This window comes from Dromaius novaehollandiae, chromosome 4 (assembly GCF_036370855.1).
Source record: "Dromaius novaehollandiae isolate bDroNov1 chromosome 4, bDroNov1.hap1, whole genome shotgun sequence".
NCBI classification, from domain to species: domain Eukaryota; kingdom Metazoa; phylum Chordata; class Aves; order Casuariiformes; family Dromaiidae; genus Dromaius; species Dromaius novaehollandiae.
The window spans coordinates 60366413-60390022 of NC_088101.1; the positions used below are offsets into that span (position 1 = coordinate 60366413).

Below are 23610 nucleotides of genomic sequence, written 5' to 3' on the forward strand. Positions count from 1 at the left end.
ATGATGTGTTATTAAGTCTGATCTGGCAAATATTCTATGCAATAAATATTTGATTTCATGCTGTCTTCCAATAGAAAAAAGAAAAAGCATCTGTCATTAAGAAAAACAATGCCTATGCAGTTGCTGTTGCCAACTATGCTCCAAATATTACCAAGGACTCAGTACTACCAACCATCTCCAAGAGTGCTACGACTGCAGAACCCAACAAGGCAAAACCAGAAGCGAAGCCACAAGAAGCAAAGAAGACATTCAACAGTGTTAGCAAAATTGACAGAATGTCTAGAATAGTGTTTCCAGTCTTATTTGGTACTTTTAACTTAGTGTACTGGGCTACATATTTAAACAGGGAACCTGTCTTACTTGGCTTTGCCCCATCAACCTAAAATCTGAATTGCACTGAGGACTTAAAGCATCATTCTAATCAGAATTGCTGTGTACAGTACGACTAATAACTGCTAATCTGTGAACCATTATGTACAGTGTGTATATAGATGTCTTACCTGTGTATCTCCAAAGGAGGGACATGGTGTTAATTAATGGGATCTGTAAACAGATAGCACCCATGGCAAATATAGCCACCTCTTTAAAAGTTATACCCAGGGGAGTTCTGTTAAACTAGGATTCAGATATACAGAATTATATCTTCTCCGTACAATGAGATGAAAATATGATCCTACACAATTATTTAGGAACAATATTTTTTTAATTTAAAGTTAAAATATTTTTCTATAAAGTAACTAATTCTACTTTAATGAAAGAAACTGTCATTTAAAAAATGATTTTTTAAAAAAAGGTGTAATTATTTCATACAATAGCAGTACCCATGTACATAACAGAGTACGAAGGTTGTACAGTTCTATTGTTCACAACCATTCTGGATACTAGTTAGGCTCAAGAAGTATTACAGGCTACTGTATGGCAAAAGCCACTAGTTTCTTACTTCTGTCCTGTTTGAAGTTGTTAATAAACTATTCCAATTGGTTTTAGGGAAAAGCAAGTGTTAATCAAATTTCTAGTAACAGTCAACTTCCAGTAGTGAAACTCTTTTATTCTTTTCACTGTTTGCTTTATTTAGTGTTGCTGAACCAGGTTGTCTGGTTCAGCAAAGTTGGAATTTTCTGCTTTTTGATTTTTTCTTAATTAGATTATTGTCAGGTTCATAAAGACACTCAGAAATTTTTCAGGGTTAAGTATATCAGTAATATAATACACTCTTTTTCCTTGCTTAATGTTATCCTACCACCTGCCATTAAAAGGCTTACCTATATTTGTCCCGGAAAGCATTGTTTTCAAAGGAAACAAGAATTCATGATTTCAGTTCAGGAAGTTGTCCATATGAATAAAATGTATCGCTGCTTTTGTACATTGCAACTTTACATTTCGCAGACATAACTTTACAACAACTTTGTATACTAGAAATGATTTTGCTAAGATTTGAATGTTATTTTTTTAACAAAAGTTAATGCATCATCAGTAGGTATCAAGTATTTCATATACACAAAAATAAAATTGGAACTGCCATTTGCAATTTTATATGAATATTTAATACTGATCAGTAAAATTATTTTTCATCCGAGCCTTTGCAAATATTCTTTATGCCCCTGAAGGCCTGGTAAATCAGGACATAAATAATAATTGTGTACTGTATCTAGATTTTAGTATACTTGGCCAATCAAGAATACTTTGATTCACTTATACATTAGCAGTTATTAGTTGACCTTTAAAAAAAGATGCACCTTTATGATGATGTCTTCTAGTAGAGACATATGTAGTCGTATAGTGTCATTTATTGCAGTTTTGTACAGTACTTGAGTATAGTGCATAAAATAGATATGTTCAGAGTTTAAAAAAGTTGTACAAATATTTCTAAAATCAAATAAAAGAGTATCTTAAGACATGGAAATGTGGTAAAAAACAAAAAGAAACATTGCTTTTATTTGCTGTTTTGTTTTCTTGTATTTTCTTTGCTTTTAATGTGATTCTGTTTTGTACTTTGTGTGACAGTATAGATGCCAAGGTCACAAATGCATTTTATGAATAGAATTAATAGTTAAGGCAGATTTGACATCAGTAAAATAAAGATATTACATAACTTACAAATGAAAGACACCTTGGCAAGGTGTGTATCCCTTGAAGTTCCTCTGATTAAACCATCACATTAAACCTTTCTCATCAACAGGAGTTAAAAAGTGAGCACTTTACTCAGAACACTAAAATAAAAATATTGTTATTTTCATATATATTTATATATAAATGTAGATCTTCCATATTATATGGAGATGTGTGCAATAGTGTGATTAATTGCATAAGGTTGGAAGGCAAGCAATAAAAAAAGGTTTTTCATGGTATAATTATACACTTTTAAAATGTTTTATTTGTAAATTATGAATGATCCCTTCAATGTCACACAGTCCAGGTATGATTAAATATATATAAATATGTACATATGTGCAAATAATTGTAAATATTAGAACTGTAGAAAAATCCCTTCACTTTTAAATCTGTTTTTGGCAAAGGGCTCTGACTGTATAGCTTAGTGGTGGCCCATGCTTATCAGTTCTTGGACTTGAGTAGCTTGATTCTGTTTTCTGTAGCTTAGGTTTCCTTCCTGTGACCTAGTGGGAGTTCTTACCTTCTGTTCACATCAGCAAGATTTAGGGACTCTCCGAACCTCACTGGACTGAGGTTTGAAAGGTAGAGGTTTGCGTTTCACCCTTGGCTACATCCCAGATACTCTGAACACCTCACAGTGTTTAAACAATGTTGTGTATTGCTCCATGCATGACACTGTATAGTCAGAACTCTCCCCGCTAGAAACATGAGTGTGCTTAGGAGAGTGTTGGATTACCTAACAGGGAAGGATTTTGCATCCTTAGGCAAAAATGGGGACCCCTCAGAAGGTTTCTAATAGTACAAGTCTGTCTTCTCCATCAAGTCCTGATCTTTTGTCTGAAAGATAACGTCTGTGTCATTTACAGCTGCATGCAAATAGTGCATCTTCAGTTTGCACAAGAAGCCTAGTGCTGTCTCACACTGGTCAGCTTTGCTGCTAGTACTTCTATTGGGTGCAATTATTTTTTTCATTCACTGACCAGTTTCTCAAGGCTCTCAAGGCTTGTGTTATGCTTAGAGTCATTCAGGCAAAATAAACTGGTGTTTAGTACATGCTAAAGATGCATTTAACACATAATATAGAAAAATAGACATACCATATAAATTCACTCAGTATAAGTTAATATATTTTCAATAGCCACATGCATTTCTTGTGGGCATCAGCAAGATTTTTGAGTGCATATGTTATAGAGGAGTTTTACCTTTACATTTAGTACAGCTCGTCTGTATTTAAAGCAGACTGCTGTGGTAGTAAGGCATCTTCTTTTTTGTTTCACTACTGAAACTTTTATAACAAGAAAATAACTACACATAAATCTGGCAAATTTCTAAGACAGTGGGATAGCAAAACTGGAGTGTATCAACATTCAGAGTGAACACAAGCATCATGCAAGGAATTCTGAAATGCCAAGGTTAAGCCTTCTTTCTATTTAGCAATACAGTATCTGTGGCTGGGATTTTAAAGCTGGTCCCATAAATGTATGTGTTGAACACCTAAAAGTTTCTTTTAACTTGAGTAAGACTTTTTGATCTTAAAAACATGGAGAGGGAGAGCATGAGCGAGCAAGTGCAAGTCATTTCAGTATCAAAGACTTGCACATGGAATCTACCTGTGAAATTTTGGTTGACATGCCAATCTAATTTATTTCTCTCATTCTGGGTCAGGGTATCATATCATATTTTATGTGACTTAGGAAACAAATACAATAAATACTGTGATATAACACTGTGGTAAACTTGGACTGGAATTGTAATGCCAAACAAGGCTTTTGAAATAGGTTTCCAAACTAGTATGGTAGCATGTAATTCTCGATGCATGTGGTCAATAATTTAATAGTAATTTAGCCAGCATAAAGAATATTGAGATCAGCTAGGTTTATCAACCACGGTACTGTTCATTGTTGGAGTCTTCTTAACAGATTGGTTTTAAAACAGTGACTTCCAAAATTCTTGATGACATATATAATGAAACTAACTTCGCCTTCCATATCTGGGTAAATCAACTGGTACCTGCTGCATTATTGAACATCTTAAAGAAATTACAATCTTGTAGATCATTCAGAATGATTTCAAAGCTTATGCAAAATGGTCATTTCTGCTCTCCTAGAAATGGTTGGGCTCTGAGTAATACTGATCAGACAAGAACTATCCAGTTTAAGGAATTAGATTGGAAGCTATACAAAAAATAGAGCAGCAGCCTATGAGAGAATAGAAGTAGAGGAGTGGAGTAGAAGACTAAGGAGAGACAGTAAAAACATGGGGACAGGTGGATGTTGTGAGATAGATGTTTGGCTTGGGAGACTACTCATATCACTAAACGTTATGCTAAGTTTAGGAACTAGTCTGCCTGTTTAGTCACTGGAGAGAGAGCAGGAAAGAGCTACTGTGGAAACTAATTCAAGCAGGAGCCTCACACAGGTGTTCTGAATCACCTTCTCCCCCAGTGATTATAGGTAACATATGGAGTGGTGAGATTTTTTTTTAAGGTGATGTTACCTTAAAGTGAAAAGTAAACCAGAAGTAGCTGGGGAAGGATAAAATGGGAAGAGAGGGAGGAAATGGTTGCACTACTGTGCTTGGTGAGTTGTGAGATGATTGATGAAGTCTTTGAAGGAGGTATTGTGTGTTTTTGTTTGAGGTTCACTTCTGAGCCTTTGTTGCCATATATGAGTTGTGGGAAAGTCACTTTTAGAGCCTGAGAAATTGGGAGCATCTCCTGTATAATTCTGCCAAACTTGAGGGACCTGATTTGTGAGTTTGAAGCTAAGAGGGATGTAGTGACTGCTTTATGAAAGCCATGCAATATTGTGTGCTTCCTGAGGGGGAGCTTCAGGAATAAAGTAGGATTTAGTTAATTCCAATTTTTCTCTTCTTTAAGATGGTGCTTTCACTTATGCAGAGAGAGTCAGCATTCATGCTCCATACCTCTCACTACCTGTTCTGAAAGCTTAGTGATACAGAAGTCTTGCTTTGGACTTCTGCAAAATAAATCTATACTGTTTAACCTTTCTGTTCCTAACAGACTTGGGTGAAAGAGAAGTCTGATACAGCTATGAAGCTATGATTGGTCTATGTCCCATTATGTGTAGACATAATGCTAAAATTCAGATAAGCAATGGAATGAGCTTTACAGCAGAACGTGAAAGGCTTCTAAGAGTGTTACCAGAGAGCCAAGCAAGTTAAATTCATTAAAAAAATGGGTCAGATAAACATGTAAGTGTCTAAACAAATCTAAATAGAATCTAAGTGTGCTATGATTTGATGTCTATAAAAAGTTTTTTCTCTTAAAGGCTTTGTAAAGTTAAAATAACTATGTGAAATTAGATGAAAGTCATATCACACTTCATCTTCCAATGAAGTGAGTGATTCTTTGGAAAGCTGAGTTTTGGGATTCCCTCTACTCCTTCCTGAAGACGCTTTTTCTTCTTTTTGCAGTAAAACTTTAAGCATGCTTTTAAGAAAAGGTAATCATTTTCTTAAATTCTTTTCCCTGGCTGAGAATTCCCTTCATTTCTGTAGATAACCCAGACTCCTTAATAGCTGGAAATTTTTAATTCTGCCATTCTGAATTCTAGCCTTGTGAGGATCAGTGAGTGGCTTCATCACTTTAAGCATGCAGTAATAGAAGGCTCAGAAATTTGTTTGTTTTAATGAATGGTAGATGTGAAGTACATGAAGAGTTCTTGTTTTACTTTCGTTCATTTAACATTCCCCTCCTCCCCACCACTCCTTTTATATAAGTTTAGACCTTGATGCTGAATGCAAAGCCCTCTGGGTGAATCCTTGTATTGTGTTTTGAAGCCTATGATTAGGGCTAACTGGAAGAGGCTAAGCTTACACCGAGATCAGGGCAAAACTTGCACTGAATTTAAAGGAAAACTGATGAAGATCCTAGCGATATTCTACATCACTGAAGTCAATAAGGCTTTTTCAGAGGGAAAGTGCAACTGAGTCCTGCTTTGGATAGAGATGCTACTTCTTTAACCCACGTAAATAAGCCTTTAAAGGAAGAACCAGTTATACTGAAGTATGGGACTTTATCTCTCTTATTCCTGGTATTTCATGGAGATGTCTTGTAGGAATATTGTGAAAGTGCTGTGGGTTAGGAGTAGGTGTCACACTTGAAAAAAGGAATTTGGAGGATGTTTTAAAATATGCAAGATGATGTATACTCTTCCTCTAGTGTCTACATAAACACACACACATATTTTTATTGCTGGAAGATTTATTTTATAAGTTAAACTTTGCTTTCAAAACTTCTTACATTGTGAGTTCTTCACTTGATCAAGTGGCCTGGAGTGTGTGTTTATGCATTCAAGGTGGTTAATGATTGCTCTGAATGGTTTCATTTGGCTGACATTTGAGGAGGTGAGCTTTGAAAAGTTGAAGTGTTGTATTTGTTTTCCAGTGCTTGATGCATCCATCCCCAACATCACAGATAGATGGAAATAGAGAATGGAACAGGGCATTGCTTTGATGAACATCTTTTGATAATTCTTGTAGATGTTCATTTTGGCTGAATTTATCAGTTTGTAGGCTGCTATACCTCAGCATTAGCACAGAATGCAATGTAGTACTCTGCATCTATTTATTAGAATACATATGTACAATATGCACCATATCTGTGAACTGTTGAATAATCGGTTCCTAAACATCCCTCTTCACCCTCTCCCCTCCAAAATAGTCACTTCGTTAAGAAACATTGGAAGGCACTTTAGTGTAATCACTTCCATTTAATATTAAGCTTTGTAACATTTGATTTTTTTTTTTTTAAATTTAATTTTTTTAAGTAAAAATAACATGGGGTCTGAATCAGATTGCTAACAATTTCTCAGCTGGACTGGAGTCAGAAAGCATTTTACTTTAGTGTGTTGCTCAGGTGTGAAGATGTACGGGAGTTTGAAAATAGGTGCTTACAGTGTATTAACAAGAAATAAGGGAGTAAGAAGAGTGGAATCAATAGATTTAAAGAAAACTAAACACAATCAAATATGCACATGCACAGTAAGAAACTGCATGATAAATGTAAGTATACTTAACCTTGAACATCAGTGTCATAAAATCTTCTGGGTGACAGTTCACTTATTTAGTAGGTTTCATAGCTATTAACAATTAAAGGGGATGATAATATTCTGTAATTTGTGATCTTGTTTTAACTGGGGAAAAAAAGTTGTTACTTTTCTAAAATGTAAAAAATAACTGGACTTATGTTTGAATGTGTCACTTTGCTTGCTGTTGAAGAATATTTATTAACCACATGCAAAATATTGCTTAACATTATCTTTTTGTACTTCTTATTAAAGTTAATTTAAATATATTGCACTCTGTATTTTTGTTTTTATGCTTTGACTGCACAAGTGTTTGATTCTTCTTACAGCTTTTCTTTCAAGATTTTTTTTTTTTTTTTTGGTAAGCAACTGTTATGGCCTCTTGCTTTTTTTTTATTGTGGCTACAGTTTTCCAAAGGAAGGAAAAATATTTTGGAAAGAAAATATTCCTTAGCCTGCTGAGAATTCAACAGGTTGCTTTATCTATATGGTTACATAAGGACATTCATTATATTAGATATGGCAATGATGTTTCATGTTTTCAAAAGGATATAAAGCACTGATGCTACAGGGTATATGCTAACCACCAGTTGGTGGAGAGCGTAAGACACCTCCTAATAGACAGCTTAGTTCATCAATAGGAGTAGATGGGGTAACAAACTTTTCTCAGAAGCAACTAAATCTGTCATGACGGACTGGTAGTAGTAGCCTGTTGTTCTGATCCAATGTAGTATTGCCTGTATCACTGTGCATGTTTCCGTCATAATCCATTCTTTCCTTTTGGTTGATGTATAACGTGTATTTAACTGGTGGAGAAAATAAAAATACCAAAATCTCTGCTCCTTGCAGCTATCTGGGTTAGTGCACATCGCATATTCTGGTGTCACAACCTCAAATGCATATACGTTAGTAGGTTGGAAAGATGGGGGCAGGGAGTGAAGGAGCTTGTGAGTTCCAGGTCTCACAGTGGAATGGGTTATAAATGTTTCAAGAATAGCCCTGCCTAGCAGCAGCCTCACATGACAAACACATAACTGCTCTTCATGGAAGCTGGGAGTGACTTTGCCTATGTGCAGGAATTGGGGCTCCTTCTGTCTGGGTTGGGGCTATGTAATGCCTTCCTGGAATAGTGGGAACAGCAGGGCAGTGTGTGAGACCCCTGTTTCAAACATGTAAGTACAGTAGAGTTGCAGTAATTGCAGTTTGAAGGGGGCTCTGGAGGTCATACTTGTCAAATCCCCTGCTCAATATACAATCAACTTGGATCAAGTTGTTCAAGGCTTTGTCCAGTCAAGTGTTGAGTATCTCCAAGGATGGAGTTACCTTGGGTGCCTCTGCTTGTCTGACCACCTTCATGGCAAAAATATGTATTTTTTTCTGATTGAAATTTCCCATGCTATAGTCCTTGCCTGTTGCTACTCATTCTATCACTTAAAGCCACTCTTCCCAGAGGTCTATGTAGTCCAAGCTATGGCTCAAACTGTTTTAATTTTAGTGATATTTTAAATTGAAAACAACATACACCCTGAGGTTTCATCTCAGGGTGGGGTTTTCCTTGCAAGATTGCCTCTCTTAGACCCTATTTGCTGCTACCTCGAAGGGGTACTTGGGCTGGAGACAACTCTCCTTGTCACTGTGATTCAGGACCATATCCTTTTCATCTGCATGAAGACTTTTGTCCTTTAAAGTGACACAGTAAAGAGCCTTATTATCACATATCCCTATATAATCAAGCTGGGTGGTTTTTGCACTTGCTTTCCCACAGTAACTGCTTAGGTACTGAGGTGATAAGAAAAGTGTGTGATATCAGGTGAGGAAAAAAATCCCTTTTCTGCACTGTAACACTTGCCTCATGATCAATGCCAGCTGAAGTGGCTGATGGATTTATTTCTTTTTTTAATTTGCAATGTATGTAGGTACTTGGCTGTGGAGTGCTGGGTTTCTGATATAAACTATGGAAGATGGAAAGTAATCACCATGGTGTGGAGAAGAGATTATTTTAATTCTATTCTAAACTATTAATAACTAGTAACCTTCCTTTGTTTGTGGCATGAATGAAGTGAAATAAGGAACAAGGGAGGTGTTCAGGAGGTAGAGATCTTACAAGGTGGAGAACCTCATGAGGTAGGGCAAGCTATCGTGGATTTTTGGATCAGGTGGATGCAACTTTCACCTCAAATGATGACCTAACTCTGTGCTTCAACAAATACATAGTGCTTTGTAGCCAAGTGCTGCCTGTCAGCCTTGGAGCCTCTTGCATGAGAAGTACTGACAGGACAGTCTTCCTCCCTTGATTGGTGATGAAAATGCAGGTGAGGTTTGCAGAAAGCCTACTTAGACAGTGCACCCTCCCCTGCGGGAAAGGGCCCGGTATTGCTTATGCACCCCTTCAGGTCTGGGAGCCCCTGTTCCTTGGGGCCAAAACCTCCCTTGGGAAGCTGGCAACTGGTAACTTTCCTGCCAGGAACTGGCAGGACTAGGTAATTGCAGTCATGGTCGCAAGGTAATATATCACAGTTGTTATCAGTGCTTCATTCTCTGTGCCTTGAGCTGGTGCTCCTTGTGCCTCTTTACCAATGACAGCCTTCAGTTCAGAAACATTTCTGTAAATCCTCTTGCTCCTTTAGGCCTGTAGCAAAGGCCTCTATCAGCTCTGTGACATAATGGCTTAAACTCTACAGGTGAAGTGTTACTTGTAGTTCAGATTATATTAGAGTTCATCTTGTTCCCTATTTCTGGCCTTTAAGTGTTAAAAGGTACCAACAAATATATGCCTTGGTGTTGGAACACTTGCCTGTCGGAGAACGCAGCCTACTTTTCTCTAGCAATCTAGTTGCCTGAATTTGAAAGGAAAAGCAAAATATGAAGAATAAACAAATATCAATGAAGGTTCATTTATGTTCTTCAGCTCGAAATGCTATTTACAGCATGCCTCTTCCAGTATCCTGCACTGGAATGTATATTCCATCTGCAGACTGGTGCATGCTAAATGAGAGCACTGGCTTTCTGTTAATTTATTAGCTCTTTCTGGATTGCTTTGTGGTAGCTCAAGAGTATGGAGTGTGTGGGTTTTTTCTTTTTTTGCTGTTTATTTTTGTAGCGCACCTTACACAATTGTTCCAGTCTTAATCCTGAAGAGCCTATATTAGAGACTGAAGTTAAAATACAATATTGTGGAGGAAGAACATGTAACACTCTAGTTTTTCTCAGTAGTCTAACGGCCACCAGATGAGGAACCTATTTGCAGGGTGTAACGCTCTGTGTGAAATGGCTGTCAGTCATGGGCTATAAACAATCCTGACAACAAATGTTTTCAGAAATGGAGCCATCTCCCTACTGTGGGTGAGTTATAGTGACTCAAACTGTGAGCCAGCTCCTGATGCTCTCACAGTGACTTCACTTTGCTGATGAACTAAATTCATCATCCTTACTTTAGCATTTGTAATTCTGCTTCCTTGCTGCTCCCCATTTGTGTGTAGTGATATCTGGGCACCTTGTTTCCCTAAATTCCTTGGGAATTCTTTGACAGTTCCAGCAAAATCCAGTCCGTCACAGGTAGTGTTCCAGGGAAAGGTCTGTGAGCAGCACACATACACTGTATGTTGCCTGCTGTGGGTGCCTGACTCTTATTGTCTCCTTGGAGCTTGCAGTTTCTCCCATTATTCAAAAGCAAATGGTCCTCCCTTGGATTGGTGCTGAGAGTTTGGGTGGCCCCATGAAACCTGGGATTCAGACTGGGATGCTGCTGGCAATAGAGTGGATGTCATTGTCCAAACACTCTGGTAGATGTGCACTTCTGTCATCTGTGCATTGCTGCTTGCTTTTCCAGAGAGCTGTAAATCGGTGACTGTTGTCTAGTCTCAGATGTATGACCAGTGCATTTCTTATGCATCTATTTGCAGTATTTGCTTATTAAGAGATTTACTGATTTATTGGGACACTGTGAAAAATACCTCCTGGAGCCACAGGATGAATTTGATCTCTTTTTCATTTCTTCCCCTGCACATTTCCTTTGCATTTCTTCCCCTGCAGAGACAACAATGCAATGTAAAGCAAGGCAAAATCCTAATGCCAAGATAAAAATAAGGATGAAGTTATTGGTGAAGAAGCAGTCTGTTCTGCTTGTCTCTCTATACATCTCCTACTTCATGGATGCAAAAATCTATGGGACAAAGTATGCTTGGAGGGCAAAATTGCTGATAAGTGCACATTACAAGCATACTGTCTGAAGACAGCTATTGTTCCATTGGAAAGTGGCTTTTCTTTAATCAGAGTATTTAGGTTTTTCTCCCTCCCAAACACTTCACCAGCATCAAAGAATAGTTTTGTGCTCTTTCAGAAAGCTGAGGGATTAATAGCAAGGTAGGAAGCAATCTATAACACAGTGCATTTTTTTTTCAGGAAGCTTTTAATCCAAAATCATATTCTAAAAGCTCTTTTCTTTTTTGTTCCCCAGTATGCTTAGCACTCAGAACAAATTAAACAAGGGGCCTGAGTAATATCTTCAGACTTGGTGAATCAGATAGCAGAAGAGAAATACTTAACTAGATACAGCATTTAAAACATCTTGAACAGCTGTCCTTCACATTCATGGTGGATAGGAACCACAGCAAGAGTGGAAGATGAATATTCATAACACTTTAAATATTGAAAGCAACTCTGCCTTCAATTTATTTGCAGATCTTTTGAGATCCTGATATAAATTATTGAAAAGGAAGGAATTCAATATCTCTTCCACTTTCCAAAGGCTAGCATCATTTCTTGCTAACACTATTTAAGAGTGGCAAGTGCAAAGAATGTGACTGAGTTTTATGAAGACTGTTGTTTTGTGCAGAGCAACTTATTTAAGTGTTGCTCCTCTCGCTCTCTCTCTTGCTCTCTCCAAATCAACTGTCAATGTTTTGAGAGGGTCAGAATAGGCACTGAAAATTCTCTCCAGTTGTGACTTGGCATATTGCTGTTAAATCTTTCTGATGGAACACTTTCCTTCAAACACCCTTTCTCCTCTTCCTTTCTATTGCAGCTATGTCACACTAAACAGGTTAATATTTGCAGAAGTGACAGTGGTTTAGAGTCAAACCATGCCTCACATTGCATTATTGGAAGAGTCCAACTACTTCTACTGTGGTCTCCGCACAGCAGTATTTTCTGTTTTTTAAAAGATAGAACTCTGAGAGAATTAATGTCCTATAACAAGTGGCTGACAAGATGCCAGTGACCGGGTAGTACTGGGAGTATTGAAGACTAGACCGTGCACTAAAGCTAAGAATACTCTCACATTGAGAGAGCTGTTTCTTGTTGTTGTTTAAAAAGTAAGTGGAGAAGAAAAGCAGGACATAAAGCAACCCAGGAGGTTTCTGGAGTGCTTTGATGATAACTTCCTGACACAGGAGGTGATCAAGGAGCTGATGACAGCATGGGGATGTGAAGGTTGGGGGCAGCCTTGATTGTAGCACCTGTGAGACAGTGGACTTAAGGATCCTGACAGGAGGGAACACAGCAAAAAGCAGGATTGCAGCTCTGGCTGTCAGTAGAGTAGACTGACCCTGGCCCTGATCTCCCCGCAGTGCTGCCCCCTCAGGGCCTAGGAAGTATACTGGGACATTGTCTGAATGTGCAGGTGTATGGGGTTAGCAAAGCCAAAGCCCATCTGGAGTTGATGATGCAAGGGATGTGAAGGACAACAAGAAAAGCTTCTACAGGTATATCAGCAGCAAAAGGAAGACTAGGGAAAATGTGAATCTAGGGAAAATGTGAATCTTCTGCTGAATGGGTCTGGGGACTTGGTGACAAAGGACTTGAAGGCATTGAATACCTCAATCTTTATTGTTAAGACAGGTCTTCAGGAATCCCAGGCCCCTGAGACCTGTGGGGAAAGTCTGGAGCAACAGAGACTTACCTTTGGTGGAGGAGGATCAAGTGAGGGAACACTTAAACTGGACATCCACAAGTCCTGATGTGATGCGTGCACAAGTGCTGCAGAAGCTGGCTGATGTCACTGCAAGGCCCCCACTGATTATCTTTGAAAGGTTATGGTGACTGAGAGAGGTTCATGAGGACTGGAAGACAGCAAATGTCTCTCTTATCTTCCAGAAGGGCAAAAAGGAGGATCTGGGGATCTACAGATGTACAGGCTAGTTGGCCTCACCTCGACCCTGGGAAAGTGATAGAGCAAATAATCCTGGAAACCACTTCCAAACTTATGAAGGACAAGAAGGTGACTGGGAGTAGTTGGCATGGATTTACAAAGGGGAAGTTGCCTTTGTGGGTTATGCCTGACCATAACATCAGGTTATAGCCTTCTACAATGGTCAGTGGATGAGGGGAAAGCAGTAGACAGCTTATCTCAACTTTGGCAAGGCTTTCGACACCATCTTCCATAACATCCTCATAGACAAACTGCTGAAGTATGGGCTAGATAAGAGGACAGCAAGGCGGATTGAAAACTGGCTCAAAGGCTTGTGACCAGCAGCACTAAGTCCAACTGGAGGCCAGTCACTAAAGTCTACTCCAGGAGTCAATACTGCTTAACATCTTCAATAATGAGCTGGACAATAGGACAGAATGTGCCCTCAGCAAGTTTGCAGGCAGTACAAACTTGGGGGTAGTAGCTGATATACCAAATGGTTGTGCTGTCATTCAGAGGGACCTTGACAGGCTGGAGAAATGGGCAAACAAGAACTTCATGAAACTCAACAAAGGGAAATGAAAAGTTTTGCCCTGGGGGATCTCTGTGGTGAGCTGGGAACTGATCTGGCTTTTGTATGTAATTTAGCCTTTCAGTAAACTTGCCAAACTCATGTGACATTTTTAATAGGAGGCTTCTTTTGTGTCTATCGGCAGCTGCTTTATCAGCTGCATTCTCTTTATATTCAGTGGCACAATCTCATAGCCTATGAGGTTAGCCAGCCAAGAAAAGCAGACTATGCTCTCAAAACTCCATGGCCCGTATCCTGCTAGACAGATGAATAATTTCATTCATGTTAGCAGCTCCACTGAACTACTCGAACAGTTCGTGTGTGTAGCATTATTCATCTAAACGCAGTATCAAGGCCTGCATCTCTCCCAGCATGAGCTGCATGTAGCAGGAAGTTACCACTAGGGCAGCTAGGATTTTGTTAATTCTGCAGATATTTTCCCCTATGTTAAAGGAATTTAGGAAAAATTATTTGGATCTCTTGCGTTCCCGCTACAGTCAACACAATAAGCAACCTATTGTGTGTGCGTTTCTTATGTTATCTCATTCAACAATGTTTTGTTTTTCCTTGAAACAACAGTTTCTATTTAGTTACAATGTCAAAGGAAGTCTGAGTTGTAAACTCAGCATCAAATGTTATAGTGCTCTCTGAATCTGCAAACAATCTGGCCCTACAAATCATCTCTGAGAAGCATCATTTCAGTGTGTTGTAGACTGATCAGTTAATTGGTACTCCAAGTAAGATAACGGAGGTAATCTGGGCAAAGAGGAGGGCTTCTTTTTTTGTTTTTGTTTTCCTCTTTGCTAGGCTACAAATACTTATTTTTAACTGTCTATAGTGCTTAGGAGATAGAAAAGATGAAATCAAAAAAGAACAAACATTTGTCCAGTGCAACACTACTAGGAATCAAACAGAACTAAAAATTACAGGTCATAAGACAAGGAAAAGCCCATTAAAAGTAACCGTAAAAGTTACTATAAAAGTAACGTATCTTAACGGTGATACCACTTGCCCTCTAATAAGGATTGTTTCACTTGGTAGGATGCAGACTAGAATTCCAAAAACGCATCACTTTGGTATGTGGGAGGAATGCTTTTGTCCACCATGTAAAAGCCAATGTGTGAGCAGGCTTTTTATGTTGTTTTATGTTGTCAGGAGTTTCTTCTTTGTAACATGACCAGATTTCTTACTGTACTTCAGTATCTTATGTTTATTATCTGAAGTTGCATGAACTTGTCCTTTTTACATTATAATCCTGCAACTGAACCAGTGCTCTTATTGCCTGCTATTCATTCTCCATTTTCACGATGAAAATATCTAGACTGTCCGTTCACTCTTGCAGAGCATTAATCTCAATCTGAAAATTTCCATTTATTCTGAGATTATCAAAATGTGATAAATAACTTTGAGATTATTTCTTTTCTCACTACTTATATTGTACTTGTTGCTAAGGCCTAAATACTTATGCTTGAACTATAGTTGCTTTGTTGCTAAGTTACAATAATGGTAACAACATACTAACTTTCAATCCTAGTGAGTAAAATGCACACTTATAGTGTTTTAATTTTTTCCACTTTTGATGAAATGGAGATCATCAAAGCAAGAGAGAAAATCATAATCAAATCAGAATTTGCTATGAGGGATGTGGTGTTAATTTTAGCAGTATATTTGGATTATGACAAGAAGTATGTTTTAACCATTACTGTGCTCCTTACTCCCATGACAGATCTTGAGTGTATTTGCTCAAAGCTTCTACCTGACTGTTTTCATTAATTAGATTTTTTTTTTTGGGGGGGGGGGGGGGAAATGACCCCCCTCTCCACATACAAGAACTATTTCTGACATTTTTTTTTATGGCTCTTGGCATTTGATTTCTCATGATAGTAATTATACTTGAATCCCTTATACCTCCTCAAGCATCAATTGCTTCTTGTATCTTTGCACCCAACTACATTTTGCAGTAAGAATTCACCTTTTAAAATGTTTTGCTCATTCTGGTATATGATGCAATAATAATATATTGCATCTTCCTGTTCAGAACACTCATTAAGTCTCCATCATCCTAATTTATTCTGACCAATGCTGATGGAATTCTATCAATTTTAAATCTTCACGATATCAGCCATATGTTATTCACATTGATTAATAGCTTAATTTGCAAGTTAGCTTATTGATTAGCATTTCTGAAATGTATGCAGGGATAAAACCTGAAACAAAAGGCTCAGTCAATGTAAAGATTTCTGTGGGATAATGTCATTGCATATCAAATTATCTACCTGTTGTAGAAGAAAATACCATTCAGATAGTGAAGTCTGCCTTGTATCTACTCACTGATGAAAACCACAGTATATGATCATAGAACTGAGTACAATATTATACCACAAACAACCAAGGAGGCTGCAGTTTCACACACAAATAGGCATTTTTTGACCTGATGAACATCTTACTTTGTGATCCACATGATCTCATAAGTAACTGTCTACACTTTGACTTTTTCCTCAAATAAAATTTAAACCAAACACTGTTATTTAACAATCTTTCACCTTCTGCCTCCTCAGCTCAGATATCTGCTTGCATTAGAGCAAGCCCTATTAGCTAGCAGCTGAAGAATGCTGGTGTAGGTTGCTTTTCTGCCTTGCTGAATTTCAAAGGCTTGTAGTTATGGAGCCATCTGAGCCTCTCTGACAAGAGTAACAAGAATTGTCTCCACAGGAAGGCTCTAGACAGCCCAAATATAGGGATGACCTGTAGTGACCCAAAAGTAGGGCAAGCTTGAGAATTCTGTTCAAGGAAAAACTTTCTGTGCTCATTTTGGGTCTGATTTGCTCACTTACTCATATGGTGATCCCTTTCCTCCAGCAATCCTATTTAAACTAATGGAACTCCTCACAAGGCAATCTCCTGCCTGGGCAAGTAATGAGGGTACAACTGGGCTACAGGACTTTTGTTTTTCCCCCATGTTCTGTGGTTCCTTACAATGCTGCCAGGGCACCTCTCAGGACCTGCTTTGTGGGAGGGGAAAACTTAATGGCTTCCTGTCCTAGATCTGCCATGTTCCTGGTGATCTATAATAGGGTTTATTGTGCTTTGCACACAGTAAGTGGGGTACTCAAACCTGGCTGAGGAAGAAAAGTGTCCTTATCATTCTGTCATGGGGCAGGCACATGGCAGGAGGCGAAGGACCCCAGCAGCCTCTCTCCTACCTGCCCTACTTATTTCTTGGCTTATCTGGAGTCCCAAAGGGAGCAGGACAGCATAAAGTGAGATTGAGGCTATGTCTGTCTTCTCCCACTGCGGTGGTCCATAGTGTGGTCTTGTCAAAGTAAAGGCAATATATTTGTGTCATAGGAATTGTACTAGGAGTTGTCCTCAACCTACCTAGTCAAGCAAAAAGCCTCAAAGGCCTCGTCTAGTCTTCAAAGGATGTTTATTGTTCATGTTTAGCCATCTTGCCTGAGAGATTTTAAGATATAATGCATCATTGAGGCTGTAAAATGGCCTGGATGTTTATTTAGCATCCCAATCAAAAAATGTATTGGTGCATTCCTGTCCCACTTCCTCTGCCACCACCCTCCCCCCACAAAAAGTGCTTTAAGTGAAAAGTTACGAAAATCACATCTGTCGTACAGTTCAAAATGATAGGGAATCAAAGCACAGGAAAATGGGTAAAGAAGCTAAGAAAAGATTACTTCAAATGGGAAATAATGGGGGGGGGGGGGGGAAATTATCCAAGAAGAATACTTCAGAACAAGACCCATACTTTCATAGAAAGTTACAAATTGCTTAGAAATGTGGTATGTTATTTGGGTGATTAAGCATTTGGAATGGGTTTTAAAGAAAATTTTAGGAAACTTTCATATTTGCTTGACACAAAAAGAGTTGATACTTTTCACATTCTTTTACACTTCAGTAAATCTGACTAGATAAAGTAAGACGATATATCGATATATTTGTTTTTAAAGTTCCTTTAAAAAGGAACTCGGTAAAGAGCTCAACAGACTTTTTTCTTGCTAAGCCAGAAATGACAGTTTCAGTGAAGTGTTAAATTAGGGTTAAAAATGGACACAAATGGTTCACACAAGCCTGCACTCAACCATAAAAGTTTGTCATTCAGAGGAAGCACCTATACTTAAAATAAATGAGAAACATCTTCTATGAGAGAGATCACTGATGTTTTAAGGTTTATTTTTAAAATATTTGTTATTTAGAAAAATTAAAAAATTACATACAACTTTTCCTTCCTCCTCGCACTCCTTCCAGCTTATACAAGTATATTATACATAATCTTTAAAGCATAAAAATATTTAACAGGCATCTGGATTTCAATAAATTTAATGTGGGATGAGCATTGAATTTTCATTTCATGGTATATTTCCCTCATTCTGAATCAGAAACTCAGTCCTGGGAATTGTCATGAGGTAGATAAATTAGTGAGTGACTCAAAGATATCTCGCACACAATGCAGCACCCGTATTATTGGTGAATAATTTAAAATAAGTATTTGAGTGTCTGGAAGAACATAGAGTTAACTGCTGTGGTAACCTACCTCACGTTGAAATCACTGGATAGCGGGGCCTCGGTTCTGTTTCTTCCCAAGGTAGATGAATGCCCTCGCTGTTGGCGAGTGCCTCGTGTGCTGGGCCTGGGCTAATGCCGCATGAGCGAGTGCCTTGGTTGCTATGAAGAAAAAAGAGAGAAAAAAGAATGCTGCTGTTTTAAAGTCTAAGTTTCTAACTGCTTTCAGATGTACAGTGTCAGTGGTGAACCTGCATCCAGCTGCCTCCTCCTGGCCTAACAGCCCAGTGTAGCCCTCACATGCTGATCGGGCGCCACAGCAGCTGGCGGCCATTTTGGTGGCTCTGAGTAGCAGTGATTCAGGCAAGCGCGTGAGGTGTTTGTGGTGTCCCTGGGCTGGTGGTTGAAGGGAGGAAGGCTGGTCCCGTCGTGGAGGATGAAAACGTGTTTCATGCGCTCCCGAGATGGCGGCTGCAGGGAGGCCATGGGGAGCCACGGGTGAGGGCAGGGTGTTGAAGCCCAAGGGTGCTTTCTGAAAATCTCGTGCTGCCTTTTTGGAGGTGGGAGAGCTATGGCAGCTCAGGATGGACACAGCTGATATGATCAGTGGCCTCTCGGCCTGCCCTGTGGAGGGGTATCTCTCACCAGTGGATGTTTCCTACAGGTACTGGGATGTGTGAGGGAGGAGAAGCACTGACTCTTCAAAGTTCATGCTGAAACATATATGTGAACAATTTCTGTTTTGTGAGTTGATCTTTTTTCCTATGCTCTCTTCTAAAAAAAAATTAATACTCATATGTGCTTTTTATTCAGAAGCAATAATGCTGAGGTGTTGGAAGAGGGGAATAGACTAAATTGAATGTTATGCTTAATAGTGAGCTCCTGTTGCAGTTGACTTTTAGAAAACCTTAGTTTTCTTCTGGAGCACCTCCCTTTTTGTTCTTGTGACCTACCATCAGGTTACAGGCGGCTGTATAACAAAGGGGAGGTTTTGGAATAATGTACTGCTTCAGCAAAAGTGTATTTCATATTCATTCTTCAGTACCGTATACCCCTTTTGTAGTAATACTTGATAGTCACCATAAATAAATTCAGGGTTAGATTGTACCTCTCAAGGTGACTGGTACAGGAAAAAGGTAGTTGTTACTCTGTTTCAATTCTCCTTTGTAATGTATGTAGAAGGCAAGAAGGGTTTTGTCAAAAGAGAAGTGTTTCAGTTTCCTGGTTTTTTTTTCTTACAGTAGAAATTCAGATGAATGTAGAGACAACTAGTGAATTTGCGCTATCTTAAAGAAAATCTTGTTGAGCAATTGAGGAGGAATAGTTTTTCCAAAATCAGTTTGTTTATGTCCCATTTGTCTGAGGGGCGGTGGTGGCGGCATTTTTTTTTTTCTAGCACGTTTCATTCTTGTGAACTCTTCGTTAGCTTAGTGAAAGGAATTCTTCCTTAGCTTCCATCTTTTCCAAATCTTTTCCAGTCTTTTCTAGCTTGAACCTTTTCAAAAATCTATTTGTTTAAATTCTATTTGTTTGGGGTTAGTTTTGATTGGTTGGGTTTTTCTTTCCTAGAACATGCTTCGTTCTAGTAAATTCTTCCTAAGCTTAGTAAGTAAAGCAATTTTGCCTTAGTTCCAATACTTAACATCATTTTTTCTTCATTTTTTTCTTCTATAAAAATGTGAGAGCTTACAAGAGCATTTCTGAACCTTCTATCACCACAAAAAACGAAGGAAGATTAGATTCAATGTTCCTTTTACTTGTAAGATACAGAACTATCAGGAAGAAACATTTATTTTCAGAAACTTCTGTATGCATTGGAGAGAAGTCAATAATAGGCAAACCTCAATTACATAACATCCTTTGCAGTTAGTTTGAAGGTATGAAGGCATGAGGATTTGTAATGTATGTAAAGCTGTAATCCTTTCCTTGGCTTTCTGTATCAGCTGGAAAACTTTCTCTGGTTCATTGATGATGGTTAAGCCTCTGATTTGGGAGGTGGGGGAGAGCATACGGAGATAGATTGGTTACAAGCATTTGGCTACAGGTGCTGCTGTTTCTAGGTGAATTCCGTACAGCTGGAAGGGGTAACATTATTTTCACTGTCCTTCCCAGCCTGCTTGCTATTCCTGTGAACACCCAGGCTATTTGTTGTTCCCTCTTTCCTCTGTGCTCTCACAGACAGGCAGACTGACGTCAGATTGTGCAAAACAGGATGCAGATTAGCGTGTCCTGTTCTTTTGCAGCAGAAGAGAAGGCTTGAGGAAGATGAAACAGCAATAATGAAAGAGTTGTTCTAAAAGTCTGCTGTGGATAATTACAGTGAGGCTCTTGGAGGGGATGAGAACTTACCAAGAAATAAAAGAGAACACATGTTTAAGTCAAATAGAGGATTCACATCATTAGATTCTTTTTCTGCAGAATCAAAAATTTGCCCAGAAAGGAAAGCTGGGCCTAAAGATGGTTCAAACCAATATTAATTCCCAGCAAATCCCATATCAGTACTCTGTAATAAAAAAGATTGAGTACATTTGTTCTGATAGCAAGATAGTAGGTGCCTTAGAAGCGCCTTTGAGAATAAGATTCCCTCTGCGCACATCAGATGCTGGCAATCATTTTACTTGATGTATTTTGGCAAACTAGCTTGCTATATTTTTTCCATTTAGAAGCTACTAGGATTGTTTAAGTACTGGAATAATGTGGGAGACAATTAGTAATTGTAACAAGTATCAAACAGCCCTAAAGGTGCTTCTTGGCTCATAAAACTCACAATGTTCTGATAAGGGATGTTTAACTTAAGTTTATTTAAGGTATTTTCTACCTCCTCCAACTTGCTTGGTGTCTCAGATTACTTCTGAAATATACAATGAGTGAGTATATTAATTCTTGCACTGTAATGCCTTGGACCGGTCTCCAGTGAATTCTCTTAAAGAAGATCATATTGTAGCTTTTGATAAAATACAGCTCAGACTTTTACCCTGCTTTGGCTCAGCATTTCTATTCCCAATTCAGTTAGTCTGAGTTGCAAGAAAAATAATTCTATTTTCCTTGTCCTTTAACTTGTCTCACAAGAATTCTTCTCACTTGCTTTGCATGCACAAAACACCCATCCATACTGTCCTCTTTGCCTGGTTAGGAAAAGGTGAAGTGGTCCTGTTGTTTCCTTTTCTAGAAATTATAGTAAAGAAAGGTTACCTTCAAAATCTCTTCCTCTAAGATATCTCTTCTTAAGGCTGACTGAGATTTACGAGGCTTCAGTTAACCCATGAGACTCTACCCTCCAGTGCCATAAAGCTCCAATAAGTCTGACCCACCCCAGACAGTGCCCTTCCACTTGTATTTCAGCCCTGAAAAAGTGGCTGTTTGGAGTAATGTGTCACGAAATGTCATGCAGTGACAGTCTTCAGTCCTATTACTGAACTCCGTTCCTGGTAAATTTATTTATGTGACTTGTCTATATTTTAATTGTGTTTTCTTTGGCACAAGCATTGTATGTTTATTGGCAAAAGAACATTTGTAATTCTGGTGCTTGTAAACAGATACAATTTTGTCAGGATGTTAGAGCTGCTACGCTATTTCCAGTTACCACCGCATCTTCAAGATGCTGTGTTTAAAGCTTGGTTTATGAGTTTGCAGAGAATTTTAAATGGGAATGGCTTGTTTTCCAGTAGAGCAGCATTTAGACAGTGACAGGTATAGTAGGAAGATAACAAAGCAGTAGCCATGCTGCTACATTGCGTAGTGCAAGCTGATGAGGGAATACCTGCAGCCTTTTCTATGCCAGACATTCTATTCAGTTTGTATGAAAAATGATGTGAAACATATGTAAATACCTAGGTAGCTACTGCATTCTGTAAAAGCTGTCTTTTAAATGCCTGTTTGTCTACTTTAGTATCCAACAGTTATTTTCTCCTAAAATGAGTTTACATAACCATACTTACGTGTCATTTCAGTCTCAGAGAACTACTACTTTAATCTGCTGAATGCTGGATGGTCCCTAAGGGATTTTAGGACACCACTTAAAGTCAGCTTATATAGCACTTTTATGCTTTATGACTAATACAGCTATTTTGAAATGGAAAGAATGCCTACAAAGTAGATAAAGGACAAAAAATAAACTAATTATGCTTAGGCAATTCAGAATAGAGAAAGGAACAAGCAAGCACATTAATTATTTGCTATATTTAATTGCCAGCTACACTATTACTCCCTTAAAAGAAAATTTCTTGAAGACATTCCACTCAAAGATTATTGAATTATGTTAGGATGTGAGATTATTTAAGAACTTCTGTGAACTGTGAGGAATCAGGCACATCAGGGAGGTAAAAAGACATTGAGGTAAAAAGACATTGATTCCCTGGAAAGGACTTCTTGGGGTTTGCGTATTTAGGGGCTGCTGTATTTAAAGATATGCTATAAAAAATGTGCTGTGGTATACAAAGAAAGTGATTCATTATTCTTTCATTAAAAGTTTCTTGATCTGGCTGTGTTTTTTATCAAGGATTCCAACAGCTCATTTTGTGAGTACTTATTACTGTTTTATAAGCCTGTATTTCCCCAGACTGAAAAACTGTAATTATCAGAAAATAAATATCCTAAGTACAGGGAACTTCCTATCAGATTTTCTTACTCATGTCTCATAGACTGTATAATTTTGGATAGAAACTTTCTGTAGTTGGGAGGAAATAGGCTTTTCTGTGCCAAGGGACGTTTGACCTCCTTGGGGGTTTTACGGGACCCTCGGAAGATGAACTGTCTGGACAAAGGTTAGACAAACAGGTCCACCAGCCAGGGCAAACCCAGATGGGATTACCTGCTCAACAGCAACTGTAGCAACAAGAACACAGACTTTTCAGAGATGACCAGGAGGTCTCATGAGTGTGTGTATGGATGAACCGAGGGTACAATTAAACTTGTATATGTGTGACATCTCTCCTTACTGGCCTGGTTTAGTTCAGGGACTGTAATTAGCTAGTACGGCGGAGGCTTATGCTTTTAGCTCTTGGAATCCCTGGCTGTTTTCGGTGTCAGAGACTAGATGGCAGCTAGGACACATCCTCTTCACCAAACTGCCACTATACCCATTTCAGCTGGCATAGCATAACAGGTGAGGAAATGCAACTGCTCACTGGGCCCTCATATATGCACAGTACTTAATTAAAAGAAAATCTATCCTATTAGCCTGTCTATGATTACATTATATACAACAATCAAAGGAGGCCTGAGTGTCTTTAAGGGGT

The 23610-nt window shown here is 38.5% G+C and overlaps 1 protein-coding gene across 2 annotated transcripts in view; it reads left to right on the top strand.

Moving 5' to 3' along the window:
• Positions 1-7429, top strand: part of GABRA2 (gamma-aminobutyric acid type A receptor subunit alpha2) — a 68398-nt gene extending 60969 nt beyond the window's left edge. For both annotated transcript variants that reach the window (XM_064511202.1, XM_026093773.2), the window contains one exon: positions 75-7429. In XM_064511202.1, the coding sequence (XP_064367272.1) occupies positions 75-383 (309 nt within the window). In that variant the 3' untranslated portion in view covers positions 384-7429. The remainder of the gene's footprint in view (positions 1-74) is intronic.
• The last annotated feature ends 16181 nt before the right edge of the window (positions 7430-23610 follow it).